At 35.9% G+C, this 27,075-nt stretch overlaps 1 protein-coding gene across 1 annotated transcript in view; it reads left to right on the top strand.

Moving 5' to 3' along the window:
- The window catches only part of LOC150107184 (uncharacterized), a 646,985-nt gene that overhangs the window by 601,336 nt on the left and 18,574 nt on the right, over nucleotides 1–27,075 (top strand). Inside the window, exons 24-25 of the mRNA XM_090391664.1 lie at nucleotides 2,304–2,357; nucleotides 19,038–19,139. Of these exons, the coding sequence (XP_090247790.1) occupies nucleotides 2,304–2,357; nucleotides 19,038–19,139 (156 nt within the window). The remainder of the gene's footprint in view (nucleotides 1–2,303; nucleotides 2,358–19,037; nucleotides 19,140–27,075) is intronic.

The following is a 27,075-nucleotide window of genomic DNA, read 5'->3' as shown; positions in this document are numbered from 1 at the left end:
CTTTAGAGATATCAAGTGCAACTACTTAGGATTCACCGAATTTCTCCATGGCATTTGTCCAGTGATGGGTGATATATGAAAGTAGATCTCCTGTTGAGCGGCTTTGACCGAATCCGTACTGGTGGTTGCTTAATAGCCGGGTACCTTCAAGATTAGGAATTGAGAGTTGATGGTTTTCTCCATTACTTTAGATAGGACTGAAGTGAGTGAGATAGGGCGGTGGTTTAGATGGCAGTGATTTGTCACCCTTTTTAGAAATGGGTTGAATATAGGCCAGTTTCCAGGCTTTGGGATATATACCAGTGCAGAATTGGTTTGTGATGACTGAGGGTACTCTTAGTGAAATTGATTTCATAATTATAGTATGATATCTTCAAATGCAGTTAAGAGAAAACAAGTAATTGTTGGAGTTTTTCTCCTTAACTGCATTTGAAGATTTCTCATTCATTAACATAACATTCATTTGTTAATTCAGCAGTCTACAATTTCAGGTTGTTGAATGTCTGTTAAACTGAAGGTTACAGTTTCAGTCATTACTACCTCCATTTTGATATGGCAATCAAAAATACAATAGACCATTTGGGGCCTCTCGTGTATGGGGGGGGGGGGGAAGATATTTTAAAAAACTATCCATCACATTTCTATGCTGGCAAAGGTTTACATTCAACCATGTACTTAAATACATGCAAATAAAAATATAATAATAAAATTGCATCAAAATAATGACTGCAATTAACTGCTGAAGAAAGATTACACTGGCTTAAGCCAGACTGTCCTAGAGTGAAGATCTTGTTCTGGTGACCATAAGCAGCTTGATTATTCATTATCTTTATGCTGTGTGTGTGTGGGGGGGGGGGGTCCTGGGTATTGTTCTTTTAAAATCATTGAGTAGTTTATGCCTGTCTAGAGTCCTGTATATATGAAGTGGAAACATCTCCTGGGTGATAGTACTTTTTGCCTATTGGAGATTCCAGTTATAAATAATGCCTGTTGGGATCCAGCCTGGAACATGAAGTTAGATATTCACTGGCTAGAATTTGGACCAGTAAAAGAAATGTGTGTTTGCTTAGCTAATAGCACGTTCTGTTTTGATGAATAGCCAGAACATCCATTTTTGGCATATCTTATGTAACTGATATGCTCCTCTTTTCTAACTGGTAAGAAGAACTGAACAAATGTTTGAGTCTGGCTGAGAAGATTGAGAGTAGCTTTCATTTGAAATATAAATTCAATATGAAATGCTCACGTAATTGTTTTCAAAGATAAACGCTTTTGTGTGTGTGTGAGAGAGAGTGAATGAGCTAAAGTGTTGCTGGGGTGGGGGGGGGGGGGGGTGGGGGGGGGGGGGGGTGGGGGGGGGGGGGGGTGGGGGGGGGGGGGGGTGGGGGGGGGGGGGGGTGGGGGGGGGGGGGGGTGGGGGGGGGGGGGGGTGGGGGGGGGGGGGGGTGGGGGGGGGGGGGGGTGGGGGGGGGGGGGGGTGGGGGGGGGGGGGGGTGGGGGGGGGGGGGGGTGGGGGGGGGGGGGGGTGGGGGGGGGGGGGGGTGGGGGGGGGGGGGGGTGGGGGGGGGGGGGGGTGGGGGGGGGGGGGGGTGGGGGGGGGGGGGGGTGGGGGGGGGGGGGGGTGGGGGGGGGGGGGGGTGGGGGGGGGGGGGGGTGGGGGGGGGGGGGGGTGGGGGGGGGGGGGGGTGGGGGGGGGGGGGGGTGGGGGGGGGGGGGGGTGGGGGGGGGGGGGGGTGGGGGGGGGGGGGGGTGGGGGGGGGGGGGGGTGGGGGGGGGGGGGGGTGGGGGGGGGGGGGGGTGGGGGGGGGGGGGGGACTAGAGACCGCAGATATGAGGGTCCTGAGAAAGATTCGAGGCGTGAACAGATGGCATCAATGGCAATATCATATTAAAAATGAGGATATTAGGAAAGAACTTGACATTGTCGGCATCCAGGAATGCGTTAGCAGAGCTAATCTCAGGTGGTATGGTCATTTAAATAGAATGGGAGAGGAAAGATTAGCAAAACAATTGTTCTTTGCCAGGTTGGCAGGAAAAAGAAGACCAGAAGAAGACCAAGATATAGGCGGATTGATACGGTACAAAGTGCCTTAGACGATAGAAATACAAGATCTGATAATGTTGGAGTCTTGACAAGTAACAGGCTGATTTGGAGGAAAATTGTAGATAGGAAGTTAGTAATGATGTAATTTTTTCATGTAATACTGTCATATCCTGTACACCCCTTGAGGGTACATGGCAGGAATTTGATGATGATGATGATGGTATAAAGTTTGAAATAGTTCTTTTTGAAATGCTTTTAGAATACAAGAAAAAAGTGCACCAGGACAAAAAGACACCAAAATGAGAAAGGCAAGGTATGAAAATATAATATTACATATTTGTAAATTAATTTATTTTTTTATTAATATATATATTTTATTTTAATATATGTAAAAAAACTGAGTTTCTGACACAAATCTTAATTCCTGCTGGTCTTTCTAAGTCAACTATTTACATAATATATTCACTATAAATATTAAAAAAAATAGTGACAATTTACAACCAACCCTGCCACACTTCCTTTTTTATCCCACTCGAACACTATATGTTTCACTGAAAACCATGTTTACTGAAGCTTTGATTGTTATTCATTTCTGTAATCAAGAGAATTAAGTGCTTGGTTATTCCTATTGCTCTCATACCATTCCACATCTATTGTGATCCACATAGTCAAAAGCTTTCTTCTTTCCATAATCAGCCTCATGTTTTCTATCTGGTCTCTGGTTCCTCTACCTCTCCTAGCCTTTTTGGATCACATTCAACATACTTGCATGTGAAATTAAAGCAATGCATCAGTAATTATTACAATCTCTGGAATTTTTTTTTTATTTTAATTGGGATGAATACTGATGTTTTCCAATCTCTAGCACCAGTATATATTCTTCCAGATCTGTTGACAATTATTAAAACACTTAAGGAATTGAACAACGTAGTTAAGGATATAAATTAAATTATACTTTAATAAATATTTTCCAATATTTCGGCAACGTCACATTGCCATTTTCTAAAGGAACTTACAAAAAAAGGCATGTGCACGTAGGCACTACAAACACAGTAACTGGGAATGAAGAGATGAAGCTATTGTTCTCCTAAAAGTCCTGATGGTGCCCTCTAGCAGGCTAACTAGGTGTTCTTGGCCGTTGGGCTGAAGGTCTGCTGATGTAAGCCTCCCAAATTTGGGGCAGTCGCATACAACCAAATTTGTTGAGGTTTGGAGAATTTCTTAGGGCTGAGGCTGATTCCATGTAATAGTCTTTCGAATTTGTATTTGCTATGGTGTATTACTGTAGCTTTCTTCCACCATATTCTGTGGCGTGTATCCAGAGCATGGTCTGCAAGACCAGAATGACTGTACTTGTGAAACCGGATGTAGTCCTTGTGTTCAGAAATTCTGATATTCGCTGTCCTGCCTGTTTGGCCAAAGTAAGACAGTTTACAACTGCAAGGGACCTGGTATACACCAGGTAGGTCTAGGGGAAGTGGTTGGTCTTTAGTGGAGCGGATAAGGGATGCCAATTTTCTGTAAGGTTTGTAACAGGAGGTCAGGTCATGCTTTGTTAAGATTTTGGTAATCTTTTCCGAGGTGCCTCGGATGTAGGGAATGGTGATGGATTTAGAGTAATCCTTGTTGTGGAGGGGGGGGGGGATCTGTGGTTTGTAGGTTCTAATATTTTTTGGACTTTTTGGGGGGGAAACTAAATCACATCCTCAACACTTTCTCAGCCATTGGCTGAGAAAGTGTTGAGGATGTGATTTAGTTCAGTGTTTAGGGCCATGTCGTTTGAACAGATTAGTTTAGCCCTGTTGTATAGTGTTTTCACTACTCCATATTATTGTGAGGGGGATTGTTGGTGAATGTATCTGCCTGTATGGGTGGGTTTTCTGTAAACTGAGAAAACCAAGGTTCCATTAGGCTGGCGGGTGACTAGTGTGTCTAGGAAAGGGAGGCTGTTTTTTTCCTCTTTTTCCAGTGTGAATTTGATTCTGGGGTGTTGGTTGTTTAAGTGTGTTAAGAAGGAGAGAAGTGTTTCAGAGCCATGTGGCCAAATAGCAAACACATCATCAACGTAGCGAAGCCATATCGTTGGTTTTTGTGGGGCAGATGCTAAGGCTTTTTCTTCAAAGGTCTCCATAAAGAAATTGGCCAAGGGTGGGGAGAGTGGTGAACCCATGGCTGTCCCCTCTATTTGTTTGTAGAATTTTCCCTGCCAAACGAAATAGCCTGAGTTCATTGTGAACTGAAATAAGGCTGAGATATCGGGAGAAAATTTAGCTTGGATTAGCTCTAAAGTTTCCTTGAGTGGGACATTTGTGAATAAAGAGGAGACATCAAAACTGACCATTATGTCAGTATGTTGGAGTGTAAGGTTTTCTATGCTGGCTTTGAAATGGGCTGAGTTTTTTATGTGTGATGGTGTGTTGCCAGTATAGTGTGTGAGCTCTTTGGCCAAATGTTTAGCTAATTTGTATGTGGGGGAATCAATGCCATCCACTATGGGACGTAATGGCACATTTTCTTTATGTATTTTTGGGAGTCCATAAATACGGGGGGGGGGGGTTATAGAGTTAAATGGCTTTAATCTGTTTTTAACTTCTACAGGCCAAGAAGTGACTCTCTACTTTGTTCAATTCCTTAAGTGTTTTAATAATGCCTAACCAACGTATAAGCCTGTCTACGAGAATCTGTTGACAAATTTCAGTAATATATTCACTACTTCATCCCCAGCTGCTCTCAATAATTCCATTGACACTCCATCAGCTCCAGGAGATTTTCCTTTTGTCATTGCCTGTATCACTTCACTTTTGATTATCAATTTCTCAACAAATTCTCTCCTTTCAAATTCTGCTTTAGTGTTATATCTTTCTTGTGCATGTCCTCTACATACGCTTTCCATTTTTTTTTTTCGCTTCTTCCATCAAACTTTTTCCCAAATTGCCTCTTACTACTCATAATCTATGAATAAACTTCCCTGTGATGCTATTTATCTATCTAAATGGATCTCTTGTACTACCTGTAACTTTCTTCAATTTTCCCTGCATCTTTTGTTTAGATGTTTTTCTTTATCATTCCTATCCTCTCTAGAAATCTACCCCAGTTGTCTACCCCTTTCTTTGAAGTTTCATTATTCTTCTTTCCTCTGCTATCTGAATAGCTTCTAATTTTTTCCCAACTTCTACTTTAAATTCTTATATGATTTAAATCAAATTTCATACAGTCCTTTTTGTTTCTTCTTAGCCCTTAATTTCAATTTAATTTCAGCCATCAATCATTCATTATCTGTTCCACTACCTGGTGCAGATTGTGGAACAGATAATGAATGATTGATAACTTCAGCTATCAGTCATTCATTATCTGTTCCACAGTCTGCACTAGATTGTTTTTTTGCTGCTTGGATAGCACTTCTCCATCTTCTGAAGGCAATAGTATAATCTATCTGATTTTTATGTTCACTCTTAGGTGAAGTCCAGATATTTTTATGTTGGTGAGTGTTGGCAATAAACATAGTGATAAATGTAAATTTCATTAATAACTAAACTTTTTAAAAACTAAACTCCATTTGAATACAGGTAAATGTGTAAAACAATTACTGAATATTACAAATTTCTAAATGTACCACATCCCAAAAGAATTCTGTGTGTGTGCATGTGTTATTTTGTTTTTTTTTCTTCTGAATATTTTCTTCACATAAATCGTTTCTACATCCAGTGACTGCATTATGAATGGGTGTAACCACATACTTTCTGCAACTGAAAATTTGAAATACATTGTTAGGATATTATGTTTAGTTAGATGTTGTATTTATCACTACATTAAAAACTTCTACTTTGTTTCTTGTGTCTAAGAAGTATAGTCTCTATGGGAGGAGAAATGTTTTTCACTATGATATTGGATCATTTCTCACTCCATTTGTCTCTTATTGTCACTAAATATAGTACACAGACTAATGATCTCTTTACTGCATTTAGTGATACCACAAAACTTGTACTTTGTATGCTTGCATCCCTGCAGTACGATGTCTGTATGCAGACATTTATATTTCATCCTTATGTAGTGAGTAAAAATCCATCTATTCCTATGAATAAAAATAAATTCTTCTATATTTTACAAGAAGAGGACTATGTTTGGTGATCTTCAACAACATATTAGCATATTTATTCCAGTTTTGTGACCACATGTTTATTTTGTTTTGTGACCACAAATTATGAAAATTGTTCACAATACCAACAAACGAACTAATTTTCGTAATTTCTAGTAGTTTGTGCTTTAAACTTTTAGTTCTCTTTACCCCTGAAGATGTTAGACTAACGAAACTTGTCAGGTGTTGTTTTTAGTACTTGTTTAGTTTAAAAACAGTTTGCTTTAATAAACATGTGGTTTTAAAACTGGAATAATTATATTGAACTTCTTAACCACAGAAACCTTCGCAGGAACATATTGGCATGTTCTGTAGGTAGTTTTCAATATGAGACCACATTGTAATATAAAGAGTTTATTAAAAATAAACAGTTAAAAAAACCGACAAGTTTCATGTGTCGTGAGACTTACATCATTAGGGATAATGGTACATAAAAGTTTTACACAACAAAAGCTTATTGATGGCTAAAGACACATATTAGATGTTTTTTATAACTTCACAACTGTTAAACAAATTGATAAAAAATTTGTATCAATTGATACAAATGATATATTCATTACTGTATGCATGTTGGAACATTGCTAGTTGTTGTCACGTTCTGTGGTTCACACACGCTATATCATAGGTCCGTGGCAGTTAAATTTTTGATAAGGTGTTTTTCCATACAGTGTTTGAAACACTGCGTGGACTTTCCATGGCCCCTCCAGCTCTAGCTGATCTGTTAATGGAAAATTTTGAAACAAATGCATTAAAAACCTATCAGGAAAGACCAAAAGTTTGGCTACGTTACGTTGATGATATTTTTGTTGGGAACGGTGGATGAGCTGATTGCTTTCAAAGATTATCTAAACAACTTGCATCTCAATATAAAATTCACTATTGAACTAGAACTGTACAAAAAATTACCTTTCCTTGATATCCTTGTTGAAGTAAACAAAGAGGAAAAAAGATAGGCATAATTAAAACTTTACAAGACAGGGCATACAATATATCTAGCATGCCAATTAAAAGAAATGAAGAATTACACTACCCTGACACAGAACCTCGCACTTAATGGTTTTGAACCCAAGATGATCAAAAAAATTCTTAATACAGCTCCTGCAACTCCCTTGCTTAAACAAGATTTCAAGAATGCAATCACGCTGCCATACATCAAAAATGTCACGAACAAAGTGGCAATGTTACTCTGCAAGTACAACATAAAAGTGGCTTTTTTTACCTTTACAAAAAAATCAAGATTTCTACATCCACCAAAACCGCCACATCACCCCCCATGAAAAAAACCAGTCGTCTATGAGATTCATTGCTCTTATGGCATTTGCTATGTACGCCAGACAGGAAGGTCAGGAGAGATCCGCATGCCTGAACACGTAAAAGACATCAGAAAAAAGAAGGGAGCACAAATCAGATTTAGCATTCCACATAACCACTACTGGCCATCAAGTACTCTGGCAACAAACAAAAATGTTATATATTGATAATAACTGCTTCACAAGAAAATTTAAAGCACCCACACAAATGCTTAGGATCCCTACGCAGTGCAATAAAATCAAGGTTTGATTTTACATCAAGTATAGTCTGCTGTCATCAAAAATTTAACTGCCATGAACCTAGGATATAGCATGCGTGAACCACAGAACGTGACAACAACTAGCATTGTTCCAACATGCATATAGTAATGAATATATCATTTGTATTCTGGTTTATCAATTTGTTTAACAGTTGTGAAGTTATAAAAAAACATCTAATATGTGTAATTAGTCATCAATAAGCTTTTGTTATGTAAAACTTTTATGTACCATTACCCCTGATGGTACATAATCTATATATTGTAAGTCTTATGATGCACAAAACTTGTCAGGTTTTTTTAATTGTTTATTTTTAATAAAATCTTTATATTACAATGTGGTCTCAATACCTAAAACTACCTATAGAACTGCTTAACCACAGAAACCTACATCTACAACATATTAGCATATCTAAGATTTATTACTACGTTTAAAAAAATTACAGATCATAACCATCATTACAGAGTAATAAATTTCTCTTTAGGAAACAAAAAAGCAAAATATAAAGTTTAAGAAAAATAGAAATAAATACTTCTAACAAGCACCAAGCACAACATATTGTACAAGATAATTTGCTTGCTCAGGGCTCTTTCACTGAATATGTAATTCATACCATGCCTAGATGAATGAATCATCTAATCAGCATTATTAGCTTGATGGATATGCTTCCTACCTCTAGTCATTTACTAAGCTACCCATGTATGCAATCATTTTTTATTACCCCTCAGTTATTCATATTATGCAACAGATCTCTTTCCCTCTCTTATAATTTTTTTCTGAATTATGCCCATCATAAATGCAAACATCATTTCTAGAGATTAGAGGATGATATGTAATTCATTCTACTCCATGGACATGCACATAATACCACAAATGTAAGTTATTAATATTTAATTGCCTCTAATGAAAGTAGTTTTATTCACACCTATTTTTTCCCTTCCTTATATGTGCTAATCATTCTCACATGGTTTTTGTCTCAGTAATGTCGGTTCACATATTCACCTTTTAGTAATTTATACATACCAAGCAAATAAAGGATTCTCCTTAATTATTGGTTTCTAATATATCATGAAATAAACATTATTTTTTCTTGCTCTCTAGGCACACCACAAACTGTGGTGTGCATTCCTGATATAACCTAGAAGTCTGAGACAAATTTCGTGTCCTGCCTCCAATGTCAAGTATGTACAAGATAATTTGTCCCTGCCTACATGTATGTGTTAAAAAGGTATGAATGGAAAAGCTTCTTCCACTAAGGCCATGGTGGCAGTTGAGCAATCCATTTTTGTTTCTGCATGTTTTTTTTTTAATGTGACTCCCACTCAAGAAAGGTTGTAAACTTATTATGCGTTAGTGCTGTGAGCAGATGGGCTAAATTTTTTATTTATTTATTTTATTGCTTTTTTTTATATAACTGAAAAACTCTACTGTATAGATCATCAGGGAACTTTTTTTCAAGCCACTTCTGGCTTCCAGTAAGCAAGGTGACAGTCCTATCTGAAATGCATCTTTCACCTGAAGACATTTCCATACTTACATTGTGGATTCAAATCCACTACCTATTAGACACTGCCTTCTTGAACAGTCACACCAATATCTGATCTAAGAAACATTATTACAGTATTTTCTTTTTTTGGATCTCAGAAATGTTATCTATTGGATCTATATATTGTTGACTGCAAGTACATGAGATTTTGTAAACCCTGTAATCAATATTTGCTCTAATTTTTGCTGGCCTCTGTGTGCATGAAAAACATTTTGTGTGCAAGTTTCCAGTCTCCAATTCAATGTATGCAGTAGCCTGTGCTCACAATGGTGAAAGTCACGTCACAAACTCTTGATACACGAAAATTGACATTTTTGTTAAAAGATCTTGTGTGTTGCATGCAAAATATTTCTATAAGAGCAACCTAAATGCTTATTCCTTCAGCTACCTAAATACTCTATAATATACATTAAATTTATAAAATTCTATTTTCATGAGTTCTAAATGACTGTACTGTCTAGATAGTAAAAACTCAAAATAAATATGCCTCTTCAACTTACTAGCATCAGCATCCATTCATCGACATGGCGCAGGTAAAAAATAACTAATTAGAGTGTATTAAGTTGGAATGGGCTAAGATTAATATCGGAGTGGAGACATTGGAGAAATTACTAAATAAAATAAGTGACAAGTATGATTTATCATATAATCATTTTTATAGTACGTTCAAAAATTATTGACTGTAAATTAGAAATTCTAAAAGCAAACAAGTTGTGCATGGACACACAGACACACACACAGCTTTGAGGAACATTGCCCTGGATTATGTGTAGGTAAACTTTATGTTGCATCTGGTAATAAACCTAGAAATACTACTTTTTTGTGAATTCCATCCACAAAAGGTTATGAGCCAGCAGTAAATATAGTAGTGCTGTGGGTGGGCTAAGAGTTAGATACTTTAGTAACCATGTCCTAGGCCCAACTGTTTCAAGCTGCTTCTGGTATCCATGCAGTGACAGTCTTACACCAGGCAATAAAAGAAGCCTAGTTGTGAAGATGCTTAACACGCAAATTTTGTTTGCTTACACTTGAATAAAGGATATTAAAAATTAATATTTTTCTCATTCACTGAAGTTTTTTTGGAAAGCACATCTGGTACAAGTTATAAATATCTGTATATGCTCTGGAATCTCTACAAGTTTTTGTGGAACACAGAAGGAACATGACTTAAAAAATGTGTTACATGTTGCAGAACATATAGCACATTAGTTCCATGTATAAGCAAGGATTAGAAGAGAAAGAATCTATTGATTTCCTTCTTGAGAAGATGGAAGTTCTAGTTATTGGGAAATACTTTGCAAGAAAAGCTGTTTCACATAATAGAGTAAAATGGAATGAAAGAGGGGAAGTGGACCTAGGAAGTTTACAGTTGGATTGTAAAAGTTATGTTAGGCATCTGCTGTTGATGATGTAATAGGCTTAGTGGGAAGTGGAGGTCAGTTCACTGGAACAGTGCCCGTGGAAGTTTCTGTAGAAAAGACATGTAGAAATAGACTATCTGTTTGATAGCAATTGAAGTGAGGTAGTGAGAGTGGGATTAATAATTAGCTAATCTGCCTCTTTTTGGATGTCATTGAGAATTTTTTTAAAAAAAGTTTTTGGTTCACCACCCTAAGCATGATAACGGCATTCTAAGGTCGGTCAGATTTATACAGAGTTAATAGCTGGAGTAAAATAATGTCTTGATTGGAAAATAACAGATAAATAGAAGAATGGGAAAGTTTTTAGTGTAATATTTATGTATACCACACTAATATCCCAAGCTTCAAGCTCTGCTATAACCAGTGCCTTAAACGCAGACATTCATGACATTCTTCAATTATTATTATTATTATTATTATTTAACACCTCCAGGGACTCATTGAGGGAGGGCACCTGCTCTACAACTGTCCCCTTCACCAAATCATCATCTGACCACAACTGCACCAACACCATCTACTGCCGACCACCACCACAGGTATTTCCACAGACAATCACAAACATCCATGCCCACAGCGGATTCGAACATGCAGGCTTTTGGCTGGAGAGGGGAAGTGGACACGTTATCCATTCGGCCAACCAGGCCAGCGAATTAAGTGAAGATAACATAATCACTTTTGGTGGGAGACTGCATGTTTTTGTAGCAGTGAAAGTGATTAGGTTATCCTTACTCCATTGAAGAATGTTATGAAAGTCTGTGTTTAAGGCACTGGTTATAGCAGAGCTTGAAGCTCAGGATATTAGCGTACTGCCATTAGCAAAATTTAAGGGCAGACTTATTGGTTAGTGAGAGATGGTCATTTGTGTATAGATGAAAGAGGATAATTTATAGAACAAATCCCTGATACACTGCTGCATTAATGAAGAAAGAGAGGAAACCATGCACTATATTATCCAGTAATCAATTAAGGGGAAAAAATAGCTGTACAGTTATAGAGAATGGAAGGTAAGCCAAAGGGTGGCAATTTGCTGAGCAGGCCATAACTCCAGACCAGATCAAATGCTCTGGAAATGTCAAGTGACAGAAGCAACACACTTTGCTCCAAATATTTCCATAGCACATGTCCAGAAGTGTATGTAGACAAGGAGATCTGCAATGCATCAGGATCATCGATCCATATTAATGATCAGTGATTGACTGATGAGGTTCCATTTAGTTAAAAAAAAAAAAAAAAAAACTGAATGGAAGATTCTTCTATTGCCATTTTGCCAAAAGACCACAGCAGGTATGTAGTGCATTGTTTTAGGTGTGGTAGGTCGATGTTGCCATGGTCATCTCTGCAAGAGATATCGGTCAGCTTTATCTTTGGATATTGTTAAAGTGGTGCTATCTGGATATGTGAGAGACTAATATTATATATATATATAATGATATACCAAGAAAATGGAAGAAGGCTACGCTAATTTTGCTACATAAAAAAGGTGAGGTAGACTACTTGGTGAACTACCGACCCATCAGTCTACTATCAGTGGTTTACAAAGTGTTTACAAAAGTCTTAGCTCATAGGCTTTGCATGACCCTGGATCTAGCACAACCAAAAGAACAGGCAGGCTTTCAAAGTGACTTTAGTGCAATGGACCATATTCAAGTTGTACAACAGATTATTGAACTATGTAATGAATATCAGTTACCATTATGTCTTGGTTTTATTGATTATGAGAAAGCCTTTGATTCAGTAAAAACTTGTGCAATACTTAAAGCATTATGAAACCAACAAGTGAAGGAGCCATACACCAATGCCACAATAGCAATTCATTTCAATGGAAAAAACTGTGGAATTACAGAGAGGTATAAGAAAGGGTGACACAATATCTCCAAAATTATTCACGGTGTGCCTAGAAGAAATATTCAAACTTCTTGATTAGGAAAGGAAAGGTCTGAAGATAAATGGAAGATATTTAAGCATTTACGCTTTGCAGATGACATAGTTATCTTTACTTCAACTGCTCATGAATTACAGACTCGTATCCAAGAACTCCAAATTGCTAGCAATTTGGACTTCTTGGATACGAATATCAGTTAGCTGGACTAAAGATAAACCTAAAGAAGACCAAAGTTATGTTCAATAGCTATGTCCAACCAGAAATAATAAAAATCAATGATGATGAAATTAAACAAGTAGATCATTGCATATGCTTAAGACAGCAGATGTCAATGGAACAAAATATCATGGACGAAATTAAAAGATACATGATGCTTGGGTGAAAAGCATTTGGAAAATTACATTCGATATTCAAAAGCCAACTACCATTATCCCTGAAAAGAAAATTTTTTAACAATGTATTCTTCCTGTATTGACATATGGCCTGTGAAACATGAACATTAAATGTAAAGGAAATTCAAAAATTAAGAACAACACAATTTAGTATGCAAAGAAGTATGCTTGGTATCACAAGACTGGATCACAAAAGGAATATGTGGATAAGAAATCAAACCAAAGTGTGTGACATCATAGGAAGAGTGAAACATCTGAAGTGGCAATAGGCTTGGCTATTGCTTGAGAACAAGATCACCGATGGACAAAAGAAATACTGGATTGGGTTCCACGAGGGGAAAAACGACCACGATGCCGACCTAAATCACGGTAGATTGATGATATCATCAAATTTGCACGAGTGACATGGGAAAGGAAAACCATAGACAGACAGTCTTATCTTGGAAAGGCCTTCATCCAGCAGTGGATCGACAATTGCTGATGATGATGCATGCTGAATTATATTCTTATCTTTTCACACCTTTTATTAAACCATGGCTTGGATTGTTGGTGGAATTTGGAATGAAGTAGAGAATTTTTCAAGTAAGAATAATTTCTGTAATTCACTTGGAGGAATTGTTTAAAATCGAAACAGTAGTCTGGCCATGGAAGAGTAGAAATCTCAGAGGTAATCTTTTTGACCATTAGTGGCAAAGAACTTTGGGATGAGAGTGGCTAAAGGGAGGGCATTTATGCTAAAGGAAACAGGCACAAGATTATCTGATCTGAGTTAGTGAGCAGCAGGACAATCTCTACAATAAACTTAGAATGAGAACTAGTTAAGAGCAGATCAAAAGCATTGGAAAGGATTCTGTGGTATTTTGGATTGTAGATAGATGATTTTGTTAGATTATTGCTTACAGCATATTTCCATATCTCTTTAAGTTTAGGCAGTGGATTTGGAAAAGGTAAGTCAGTTGGATTGGTGTACATTAAAGTTGCCGGGGAAGATGATTTCACTGTTGGATAGTTAGACTACAAAAAAAACTTCATGGAAAAGAAGTTGAAACAATCAGTGATTCAGAATTTGGAAAGTAGTAGAGGCAGCTGCCATTGAAGGAATTGCATAATAACTGCCTTTTTGAATATACTAAAACACAAACATTAGCTTGAACGGCAGGCAGTTTCACTAGTGATATGCACAAAGTTGAAAATGGGAAGTTGAACAGTGAAACTATACCAGTGCTGCCAGTAGTCCCACAGAAGGTTCTGGTAGGAAAGTAGAGGAATTTTTTGAGTCATTACTGAAAAACTGAACTGAAGAGCAGGAAATGAATATTGACATACAAAAATGTTTGGAGAGATTTTGGAGCAAAGAGATTAAGCTCTTTTCTCCAAAAGTTTTAGTAATACAGAGCCTTATCAACTTTACCTATACAAGTTGCTACAAGGTGCTTTTATTTTGAATAAGAATCTCTGGAGGAGATATAGATGTAAATAAGTTTTTTTACCTTTAACCCAGACCGGTTTCAACCTTTTTTGAGGTCTCTTCAGTGAGTAGACCCCACCCATAATGTATTGAAGTATACATCTCTTAGTGAGATGTGCTTTACATTATGGAAAATACTAAGAATAGTGATCAGAGCTTTATCCACCTTTTCAATGAGTTGCCCTGGTGTTGCACCACCTTTAGACTTGAACTACGTTCAGGCGCAAACTTAACTGTTTGCTTACTTGGGATTAGGAATAAAATAACCAAGTTTATAAAATTACTTGGTAACCCTAATATATATATATATATATCAATATATATCAATATTTCAGGAAGAATACACCATCAGAAGCTTGAAAGTGGAAATGTAACTGGAGTTGGTAATTTTGACCAAATGCTCAAATATGAAGATATACAAATTTTACAGTAGCTGTGCTGCCTTATTTAAAAAGTTGAATTCTTGATTATTAGAGGAATGTTGTCCTAGTACCTATCTATAAAAGGAAAATACAGGAATACCTCGATTATAGCGATTCTCGATTCATCGCGGTTTATAATTTCATACCAAAATTCCAATTATTGCGGCCGTGAGATGTAGCTCACTACATATGCAACCAGTTCAAGTCGCCACTCTCCAGGTATTGCTCTCTTGTAGCGCTTCGTTTTTATCCAATCAGCAACTGTCTGCCTTTGCTTGAAGTACATGTGGATATTTATTTCTCTTCTTGTTTACCCCTAGAATGAATGCTAAAAGAAACAAGGATGATATCAAGTCTACAGCTATCAAGAAGAAACGTAGTGATCAGCTTAGAAGATAAGTTGCATATAATAAGTATGAAGCAAGCATAACCAAAGCCAAAATTGCAAGAGAGTATGGTCTAAATGAATCAACTGTTCGCCATATTTTAGACCACACTGCAAACTATAAGCAACTAGGACAAAGTGCATCGACCTTGTCTGGGTTCCAAAATACAAGAAACAGAAGCCATCATATGATTGAAATGGAAATGCTATTGTCAGTGTGGATAGAAGACTGTAACCAAAAGAGAATTCCTCTTAGTCAAATGACTATAAAAACAAAAGCATTGAATTTGTTTGAAACTTTAAAAAGAAAACAATTAGAAAGTGAAAATGATTCGGCATCAGTAGTGGAAGAAACTTTCTCTGCAAGTTCAGGGTAGTGTGATCAGTTCAAAAAGCGATCAAGCATTCATAGTGTTTGTGTACAAGGTGAAATTGCATGTGCTGATGAAAAAGCAGCAGCTAGTTTTCCTGGTAAATTGCAACAGATCATTAAAGAAGGAAATTATTCTGATGATCAGATATTTAATGCTGACGAAACAGGCTTATTATGGAAAAAAATGCCCACTAAAACATTTTTAGCAAAAAATGAAAAATCACAGCCTGGCTGCAAGGGTTCGAAGGGGCGTGTAACACTTTTACTATGTGACAATGCTTCTGGAGATTAAAAGATGAAGCCTCTCTTTATTTATCGTTCACAAAATCCTTGCCCTCTTAGAAGTTTAGATAAAAATTTTCTCCCTGTTCATTGGAGATCCAATAGAAAAGCTTAGATGACATAAACTATTTTTGAGGATTGGTTTAAAAACTGTTTTTCTCCTGAAGCTGAAAGCTACTGCGAGTCATTAAATCTTGATTTTAAAATATTGTTGATATTAGATAATACACCTAGTCATCCAATAGCACTGAATGATTTGTGTGTGAAAATGTAAAAGTTATTTATTTACCACCTAATATCACTTCCATCATCCAGCCAATGGATCAAGGTGTAATCGCATCCTTTAAGGCATATTACCTACGAAGAACTTTTTCACAAGCAATAGAAAAGACTACAGGAGATGAAGCTATGACATTGACAGAATTCTGGAAGGCATTCAATATCAAAAATTGCATTGAGAATGTCAAGGAAGGAAGCGTGGAGTGAAGTAATGTCTAGCAATCTGAGAGTGGCATGGCAAAAGATTATTCCTCTTTGTACAAATGATTTTAAAGGATTTGAAAATGAAGTAACCCATGTTATCAATGACATAACTAAGCTTGGCTTCGATCTAGGGCTAAATGAAATTGAAAAAGGTGATGTTCAGGACCTGCTTCAGTCACATGATAAGGAACTAGATGATGAAGACCTAATTAACCTCGAGAAAGAACGTGCTTATGATGCTCAAATTGATGTGGCACCGAAGGAATTTACCCTCAAAGAAATGGACGAAATGTTTAGAATTGCTGAAAATTTAAAAAAAAAAAAAAAATCTTGAACGACGATCCTAATCTCAAGCGATCAATGAAAGTTCGTCAGGAAATTGAAAATTCCATCCGTTGCTGCCGAGTTTTATACGAAGAAAAAAGAAAGAAAAAATTCCTCCAGACAACTCTACACCAATTTTTATCCAAGAAAGAATAATTGTGTGTACTGTATGTACTCCTTATATATAAATAAAGATTAAAGAATAATCTTGTTTTTCTAAATGAACCTTCATTTTTTACTTAACACGTTTAACACATTTCTTTTTTACTTCATATATAAAATTTAATTGATAGATTTGAAAAATCCTTGGCAATGATCTCCCATTTTATACGCATTATTTATCCCAATTATCGCGGATTTGATTATTGCGGTATTTTTCGTGGCAACAATAACTGCGATAATCGAGGTATTCCTGTATTCACGCAAACATACTAGAGAAATTGTGAAAGAACAACTTGAGTTCATGCTTTTTTGTAGCTCTTATCCATGAATGGTGTTTGTAAACCCTATAGTGCATTCATGCTATGGATGTTCTAAGGATTTTTTTTACCTGGTGCAGAATCGCTGTTTCAAGCTACTTCAGACCTCAGATAAGTAGAGTAGTGGTCTCACATCAAGCTATGAAATCCATCTTCCACCTAATGACAATCACAAACATCCATGCCCATGGTGAGATTCAAACTTGCAGCCTGTGGATTCGTTGGAGAGCAGATACGCTAACCACTCAGCCAACTAGGCCAGCTAATTCCACACAGACTGGAATATGAGTACTCTCTGTGGGCAACATATCCACAAGTCTGTCATCCCCCAAAACACACACACACACACACACACACACACACGTCACTGCTCTGCAAGTTTCTAACATCACTAAACAAAAAATGTCATAATAAATAATAGTGACACAATGGTTTCAAATATATGTATTATATATATATATAAACTCTCAGAAAAAAAACAAACAAAAAAAAAAAACAATTTCATCAACATCCAAGGCATACCTCAGCATAAACATTAATGATGTGCCCCATCATTTGCATGTACCAAAACTTGATCTGTTATTCCTTACCAACATTCTGCTGGCATCCTCTGTAACTACTGTTCCACCTCAACTAACCAAACTATGTTTTACATGATTCCTTTTGTAAGAAGGACAAAACATATGCATATGTCAGACCTGATATTTCACGACAAAGATTACTAAACCCTCAACCCTCCTCTGTGTTATCTGCTGTTTCCCAATATTTCTTTGCATTTTGTTGCTTTTATTTGCTGCCTTTTCTTCTTTCCTAACTCTGATCATTAGCAGAAAAAAAAAAAAAAAAAAAAAATTTCATCAACATCCAAGGCATACCTCAGCATAAACATTAATGATGTGCCCCATCATTTGCATGTACCAAAACTTGATCTGTTATTCCTTACCAACATTCTGCTGGCATCCTCTGTAACTACTGTTCCACCTCAACTAACCAAACTATGTTTTACATGATTCCTTTTGTAAGAAGGACAAAACATATGCATATGTCAGACCTGATATTTCACGACAAAGATTACTAAACCCTCAACCCTCCTCTGTGTTATCTGCTGTTTCCCAATATTTCTTTGCATTTTGTTGCTTTTATTTGCTGCCTTTTCTTCTTTCCTAACTCTGATCATTAGCTGATGACTTTAATTGTTTATCTCTGAAGCTTGATTTTGTACAGTCTCATTACTCGAATAGTGTGATCACCTTCCTTAGACACTTCACTGTGTGACAAGAATTCAAATAGGCTCCCTTCTCTGCAACTTCACGGATTGTCCTGGAAAGAGCATATCAGTTTACTGTTAGACTGGTGAATGTCAAAAATACTTTATTTTTTTGGAAAAATACCAGAAAACATATTCCTAGCATGTCCTCACTCCACAGAAGCCTATGCAATGATATGTCAAACATGAAAGAAAGTCAGTTGTGTGTAATTTTTTAAATGTGCCTGACATTAAGTACAAATATGGGGTAGTTTTGGAGACAAGAACACTCACTCAGTATTATGTTATTACATGATCAGTTTAATTGTTATTCTGCAAACTATGTTGTGTGTATGATTTATGCATTACTGAAAATTACTTGATTTTCAGCAGTTTTTTTTTTTTTTTTTTTTTTTTTTTTACAGTAAAAAGTATGTACCATCCCTAGTGTTACATCTTTGAAATATCCCTAAGTATTTTATGTTACTCTATGACTAGTGCATACAAAAACACTTTTTAGAATAGACCCTCTCAGTATATGCCACATTGAACTTTTTTTACTGTACATCCTAACGTGTGTGTTCCAGGATCCAGATTATTGTCCACCAGTCGAAACAAGAGCATCAAGACGAAAAAGAGTCCATTTTCAAATTGAAAAAGATGAAAATTCTTGCTATCTGGATCAAAAGGTTAGTATGTATGCATGTTGATTAAAGTTATATATATTGCTTCCATTCGTTTACAGCCTAAAACAAAAACAGTTCTTTATGAATCACCTTATATATATCAAATTAAAAAAATTAACAGTTTGCATTTAGAATTACTCTTTTTATTAATTCTGAAACCTAATCTAAAGATAAAGGTGAAAAACTGATCTAGATAAAGTACCTTTCTGTATGGGTAAGTTTTGGCTGGATTTAACACGTTCGCTGCCATGCTACTTCGGCATAGTCTGTTCCCATACGCCGAGCAATTTCACTTCTTCAAGGTCAGTACAGTAATCTCGTTACCGTCGGTAAGCGTCATACGAGTATACTCGTAGTTGACTTGTGCAGAGCATATACCATCTATGAGAATACACAGTTTTGATGCTAGCTCCACAAGCCAAGCATTTTCACTTCTTCAAGGTCAGTTCAGTAATCTCGTTGCCGGCGGTAAGCGTCATACGAGTATACTCATAGCTGGCTTGTGTAGCTGGTTTACCAACTACGAGTATACTCATAGTTGGCAGCGAACGTGTTAACAGTAGATTCTCAGACGATGGGAAACATTTAAAATAAAACCAAAACAAGGTTTGAATCCCTCTAGTCTGACATGATTTTGTTATTGGAATGCATACTTCTGATTAACCAATTTTTGCATAGAAGTTGCTGCAACAGTGGTAGCTATTCCACTACTTTTATATCATCAGCATATCCGATTATTCTTAACTTTTCATTTTTAATTTGTTTCCACATTTTTCCATTTTATTTATTACTTTTATAATTGCATCTATCATTAAATTAAATAAGGTAGGACTCATTGAATCACCTTGTATAATTCCTTTGGTTATTTTAATTTCTGTAGTGTGTCTTTTTCTGTATTTATTATAGAACTGTTATCTTTATGTTCTAAAATTTGTTTTAGTATTTTTCTCATTTTTCATGTTGTTATTGTATCTTTTTAACTTCATTCTTTCAAATGCTTTAGTTAAATCAATAAAGCATATGTGAAGAGATTTATTGTATTCTAATGATTTCTCTATTATTTGCTTAATACATGTACACCTACTGATTTTCTGGTAATGGATAGTCCAGCACTTCCTTTAGTTCATACAAAATTACGAGAGCATACCTAAAATTCCTGCAACCACCCAAAAACTTCACTCGGCCATTACAGAAGCTCTTAAAAAATTAAGTGCATACTCGCTTATGTGAGTGTAATTGTGGTGAAGGAAGGCTTCAAAGGTTTAAGAAGCATCATGAAATATCTATTCATAAAGTTTGTGGTGAAAAATGATCTGCAAACCACAAAGGAACTATTGAAAATGTGGATGAGTTTACTAAGTTTATAGCTGACAAGTGTGTAATTCTGATAAAACTGCATTATATTGGTGCTGCGCAGCACAAAGGACATTAACAGCAGAGGACAAATAAAGCTCCACAATATTCATACAATCTAAGGATAGAGTACTGTCCTAGGATGCTTAAACATAGCAGGAATGCAAGCCACTGGTGACAGGTGAAACTAAATGCCCTGTAGCCATTAGTTTTGAAAGGCATTAAAATTTACTCTTATATACCATGCAAATAAAAATGGTATATAAGAAAGATTATTTTGATTATAATGATAAACACCTAGAACAAAAATTATATTAAAGCAACTGATATAACACCAGAAGAAAGAATATACAAGGATATAAGAATTTAAGAACATAACTTACTTTCTTAACTCTGCTATTAGTATGTTCTTTCTTGTGGTTATGTCAGTTTCTTTAATATAATTTTTGTTCTAAATGTTCATTAGAACTTTCCAGTCCCTCCCTCATAAAAACGTTTATATATATATATTATATATATATGTATTTACAACCACAAACCTTACATTCCTTAGCAACCCCCAAGACCAAGGATTATTCTCTGTGAAGACCAAGTATCACTCACTTTTCATGAAATGTTTGTTAGATGTAAATGCTGGCAAACCTACAGATATGTTTAGTAAAGAATTTAATGAAAGATATGCTTTGTTTTCTTATTAGCAGCTAGAAGGTACATGCTTCAACGCTAAAAACAATGCTGACGTGAGTTATGACCTATCTTGACATTTGATTATTTTCCTGAGGAAAATGTTGGCAATGACTTTACAGGATTTAATGTATCAAAGGAAACAAAAAAGAAGTTGTTCTTGAGTTGCTTGAGTATGCAAAAAGTGTCACCTGCTTCCAAGCAAAGGTAGGCTTAATGAAGAGAATCTTGCCAAGTAGATGGACGTTAATGAAGAAACACATGTAGATCATTGCTATACTGACTGACATTGTAGATGCCATTCTGAATCCTTATGTATTTCATTTAATCACTTAAATCATATGTAATTTATGTTAAATGTTTAAGTTTCTAGGTACATGGTACTTTAGAGTTTACTGACATGGGAGATATATAATTAGTTGGTCAAGGGTGCTCTGATGAATTATCATTACATGATTGGTGGTCTAGAAAATGGGTGGTATACCTATATAAATATTGCATCTATTTTTCCTAAATTCTTGTTTCTCAATCAATCAAGGTCTAGTTTTTACTCTATTCTAATGATTTTTATATTATTTATTACATTATTTACTAATTGTTAATCTGTTTTTTATAAATTCTTGTTTCTCATTTGCTCATTGAGTAATTCAATCAAATTATTTAGATTAGATTAGATACACCATTAGATTGTATTCCAAAGGTTTGGAGGATAAATAAAGTAGGAGTGAGATGGATGACTCATTTAATTATACAGGAACTTCTGACAAAGAAGAAGATGTCAGCAGCATGAGAAGTATAAGGTGTAAGCTAGGAAGGTGACAAGTGTAGCAAAGAGAAATTGGCATATGAAATTGGCTGAAGCAGAAAAGCAAAATCCTAGAGAATTCTGTAGTTAAGTTGCTAGTAGAAGAAAGGATTAATATGAAAGGCTGACCTTAGTTTCTGCAAACAGAATAAGAGTCACATCTGCTAAAGATAGAGTGGAAATATTTAATGATGATTTTGTTAGTGTATTTCATGTAGGGAGGACTAAGAGCAGTGTTAAATAGGAAGGAAGACAGGCAACTGACATTACAAGAATGGGAAGTGTTTAGAATTTTAAAGTAACCTTGATGTTAAGCTGTGGGACAGGATGGGATATCACCATGTATATTAAAAGAATGTCCAAAAGAGCTGGCTATCTTGGATGTTCAACAGAAGTCTGGCCACAGGAACAATCCCAGAAGAGTGGGAAGAAGGAAAAATAGTGCCACTGCATAAGGAAGAATCCAAGTCAACAGTGGTATATCAGATGTAGTGGTGAAGGTGTTGGAGAGGCTAGTTAGGGACAGAATTCAAACATGGATTGATGAGACTGGAATGCTTTCGAGAGCAGCATTGGTTTGTTAGTGGGGGAGGTCATGCTTTAGTAACTTTGTTATATTTTATAATAAAGTGACTAACATATTGGATGGGGAGATGATTAAAGAGTGATTTGGATTTTGCTAAAGCATTTGATTGAGTACCACATGATTAACTACTTCTGAACTTGGGCAGGATGAGGTTGGAGTCATGGATGGCTTGGCTACAAGACTGGTTGACCAATAGGCACCAGAAAGTTGTTTGTGAAGGTGCATTCTCCCAATAAAGGAAGGTGATTAGTGGAATGCTGTTCTGGAACAACTGCCGTTTGACTTGTATATCATTGTATATCAATATAGTTATAGCATGAAAGGAGATATTCAGTTGTTTGCTGATGATGCTAAATTAGGAAGAGTAATTTCAGGAAATTCTGATGTGTTGTTACACGAGGATTTGAATAGGTTGATGCTTTCAGCTGAAAAATGGGAATGTCATTTCAATGTAAGTTATACACTTTGGCAGAGAAAATGGAATGAGATTTACCACATTGGAGGAACTGAGCTTCAGGGGAGGGGGGGGGGTGGAGGAGGTTAGGAATCAGGAAATCTTGATAGATTAGGAACTGAAGTTGGGGACACCGAAAGTTTTAAGCATTACCCAAATTGTATTCTTATTGACATAAATCAAAATGATGATATGACATGATGGAATTTCATGCTTGCCGGGGCATCATCCAGTTAAACAAGACCCTCACCAACAGGGACGTCACCCGGTTTACAAGGGGCCCCATTGTTTTCATCAGGGAAACAGTGAAAAGTCAGCTACTGGAACAAACCCAAACTCCAACTCAACGTCAGCAGAGATCAAGATTGGCACCTTCAACATAAGAAGCATCAATGAAAAATAAATGGAACTGGCAAAAGAATTGGATAAGTACCAGATCGACATAATAGCCGTTACTGAAACAAAGAAGACAAAAACAGGTGAGATCTTTCTAAGCAACAAATGCAAAATGTTATATTTAAGAAATAATGATCAGGAAAAGGAGTAGCTATAATATTAAATACTAAATATGAGGATAATCTTCTTTGAGTGGCAAGAAGATTTCTTTGCCTTTTATAAAGACCTTTTATGATAGTGATATATGGAATTATTCTGAAAGGACAGACGGAGAGCTTGTGGTTATAGAAGTTAGTTGATAGACGAATAGGAGGGAATATGATAAAAAAATGTTCAGCACTTAGCTAGATGGAGCAGTGCAAGGTCATTCCCTTGAAATTGAGCAAAAGTGTGGTAAGCAAGGGTGTGATTTTTTGCTTGGAGAGGTGGTAAATGAGTGGAATGGATGCCAGAGTCTGCTGTAAATGTTTTCAAGAAAAGTTATAACAGGTATAATGTGGATAGTCTGGGCCTCCCACGATGAGTATTTGGACCCCATGGAGATTTCCATGCAGTAACAATAATAATTTTGTCCGTTACTTATTTCTGCATTATGTGCATGGAATTTATTTTATTATTATTATTTTTTTTTAATGTAACTTCCACCCACAAAAGGTCGTAAACCTATAATTAATATTGTGGGCAGTCTATGGATTTTTAATTTTTTTTTAAATTTATTTATTTAAAATAATCCAGAAATCTCACTCTAGAGACCAAACATGGAGTTTTTCAAACCATTTCATGCCACCAATAACCAGGACAGTGATCTCACACCAGACAATGAAATTCATCTCCCACTTAAAAACAATTACAAACCTCTGTCTGCATTGGGATTTAAACCCACAGCCTGTTGGCTGAGTTGTGGGTATGTTAGCCACTCAGCTAACAAGACCAGCAGATTGTTCTACCTTTGAAAATGTCTCAGTAATGAGACAAAATATTGATAATGAAGTGTTTGTTTTCATGTGTTATACTGTGATAAGCCATTAAACCTACTAAGTAAGTTCTATCACAATTCAACTGAAATTCCAAAACTGCAATTTATTTTAGGCTTCATGTTAAAAACAACAGAGGTTTTAATTACTTAGCAAACTATAATAAATTTAGTTTAATCCTTTATCCAAGTGTAAGCAAACAAAGTTTGCTCCTGAAAATGTCTTCAGGACCGAGGTAAGGTGGTACATCCCTTGGCAACTCGTAGCAAAGGTGGATCAAGTTCTCATCACTCTTTCTCTCAGTATCTCCCGTAATGCAAAGCACAGCGAACTGCAATCCCTAAATCAAATGCCTTTGCATTTGGCATTTGATTTTAGGAAAACAGCCAAACAAAGAAAACGCATTGCTACAGTAAATTTTAAGATGTGAAAGGAGCCCTACCTACCTAATACTGTATTTACAATGAATAACTGGCTATTCTCTGAATGGTTTGAATTTCTCTGTTAAGTGTTTTCCTGCTTAGCAGTACTGAACTCAGTTTTTTGAAAATGGCAAGTATGAAATAACTTATTTTATTATTTATTTATAATAAATAAACAATAATTTATTTATTATATTATGTAATAATATATAATTAAAATTTATTATATAACATCCCATTAACATCATATAACATTTTGAACAGCTTTCTTCTTGGCATTTTGTCATATGCCTTTTACAGATCTACAAAGCTTAAAAATACAGATCCTTGTTATATTCCCATGATTTCTCAACTATTTTTCTTAAAGTGAAAAATCTGATTCTGACAGTCTTTGTTTGGCCTGAACCCAGTTTGTTCTTTTCCAGCTCCTCACAATGTTTCTTAGCCATTTCTCAAAAATACTTGCATAAATCATTTAACTACCTAGGATGTACGATCACATATGAAAATTAAAAAGATATAAACGTAAAAATTGCAAATTATTTAAAAATAACAGGTGTAATTAACTCTATATTTAAACCAAACCTAGTTCAAAAACAAACCAGACTGAAAGTATACAATACATTAGCCCTACCAGTCGTAATGTATGGAAGTGAAATCTGGACAATAAAACAAAAAGACAAACAAAGATTAACAACAGCAGAAATGAAGTTTATGAGAAAAACTGCAAAGTATACCCTATTTGATCACAAAAGAAATGAAGAAATTATGAAAGAATTAAACCAAGAACCAGTAATAGAAAAAATTAAAAAATATAAACATAAATGAATGGAACACGTTCAAAGAATGAAAATGGAAAGATTACCAAAACAAGCCTTAAAGTACAAGCCATTAGGGAAAAGAAAACCAGGACGTCCTCTTAAACGATTCAACGATGACTTCTAAGGCCGGAACAGGCCATGCTAGGCCTAAATCCTTGATACACATGATGACTTTCATAAATCATACTAGACAAATTCTTCTGTATTTCTCAAATTCAACTTTATTCTCTTTTTTATAGAGGGATACTACAAGTACTCTACTCAAATCATCTGGAATTTGCCCCTCTGAACAGACTTTCTGAATTATGCGGTGTAGCTACTGCAAAACTTTTATACTTCCATATTTTAGAATTCTGGTCAAATATCATCTACTCTAGCTGCCTTTTCTACTTCAAGTACAGATATACAAGTAACCCTCGTATAACGCGGATGTTAGGTTCCATAGAAATGCCGCGTTATACGAGACATAGGTCACATACAAAAAGTAGGGTTAGGTTCTGAAATTGTTTTTTTTTTTTTTTTTTTTTTTTTAAATTATATAAACAACAATGACATATCTAACAAAAACAATATTTTTCTTTAATTCAGGTAATTCGTGTAAGTTAAGAAAACATAAACTATGACAAATACATAGTATAAAATTATAAAAATTACAAATTGTACATAAATTTCATTGCACAAAATGCATAAATGTTTTAGATACAATAAAATAACGCGCATATTTTAATTGTCATCACTGTCTTTAGAAATAACATTTCATAGATGTTCTTTAAGTGGCCAGAGGTCATCACCACTTGAAATCTCTTGGACATCATTTGCATAATTCTCATTACATACTTCGGCTGGTTTAGTCAGTAATAAGACTTTGCTTTCCACTATGTTGCAATTTTTTATTAAGTTCATAATATGGTGCTAAACAAATATCCAATTGTCTCGTGAATTTTCCCGAGCGCTCCATTGAGAGATCATTATCTGTAAAATAACTTCCTAACTTTCTTGCCAAGTCCAATCCTTCTGCTAATTTCTTTAAACTGAATTCTTTAATGGATTCATCACAATCAGAATCTTCGGCAGAACTTTCCCCGCCATTTGGTTCGATGCCATCTGTTAATTGTACCAGTTCCTCCTCATTTAAATCTGTTTCTCCATCAGTTAATTCACTAATTTCGTTATCAACCGTATCGCAAAAGCCCTCTCCACCAAAATTGTGGGCAACGTTTTTTATTATACGACGTAGCTCGGCATCCACTGGAGGTACAAAATTTTGTTTCCATTACGGCTTCAGGCCATATTTTTTTCCAGCAAGCATTCAGCGTAGAGGGTTGTAATTCCTTAATGGATAGAGAAATAATTTTTACACAATTCAATATTGAAAACTCTTTCCATGCTTGAGGCAGTGTCATGTTTGGATTAGATTCCATTTTTCCAAAATTAATTGAAATGT

Source organism: Typopeltis vanoorti, chromosome 4 (genome assembly GCF_054136105.1).
Source record: "Typopeltis vanoorti isolate ZY-2024b chromosome 4, IOZ_Tvanoo_1.0, whole genome shotgun sequence".
NCBI classification, from domain to species: domain Eukaryota; kingdom Metazoa; phylum Arthropoda; class Arachnida; order Uropygi; family Thelyphonidae; genus Typopeltis; species Typopeltis vanoorti.
Note: the sequence above shows the minus strand (reverse complement) of the source record. Positions and strands in the feature narration are given on the sequence as shown.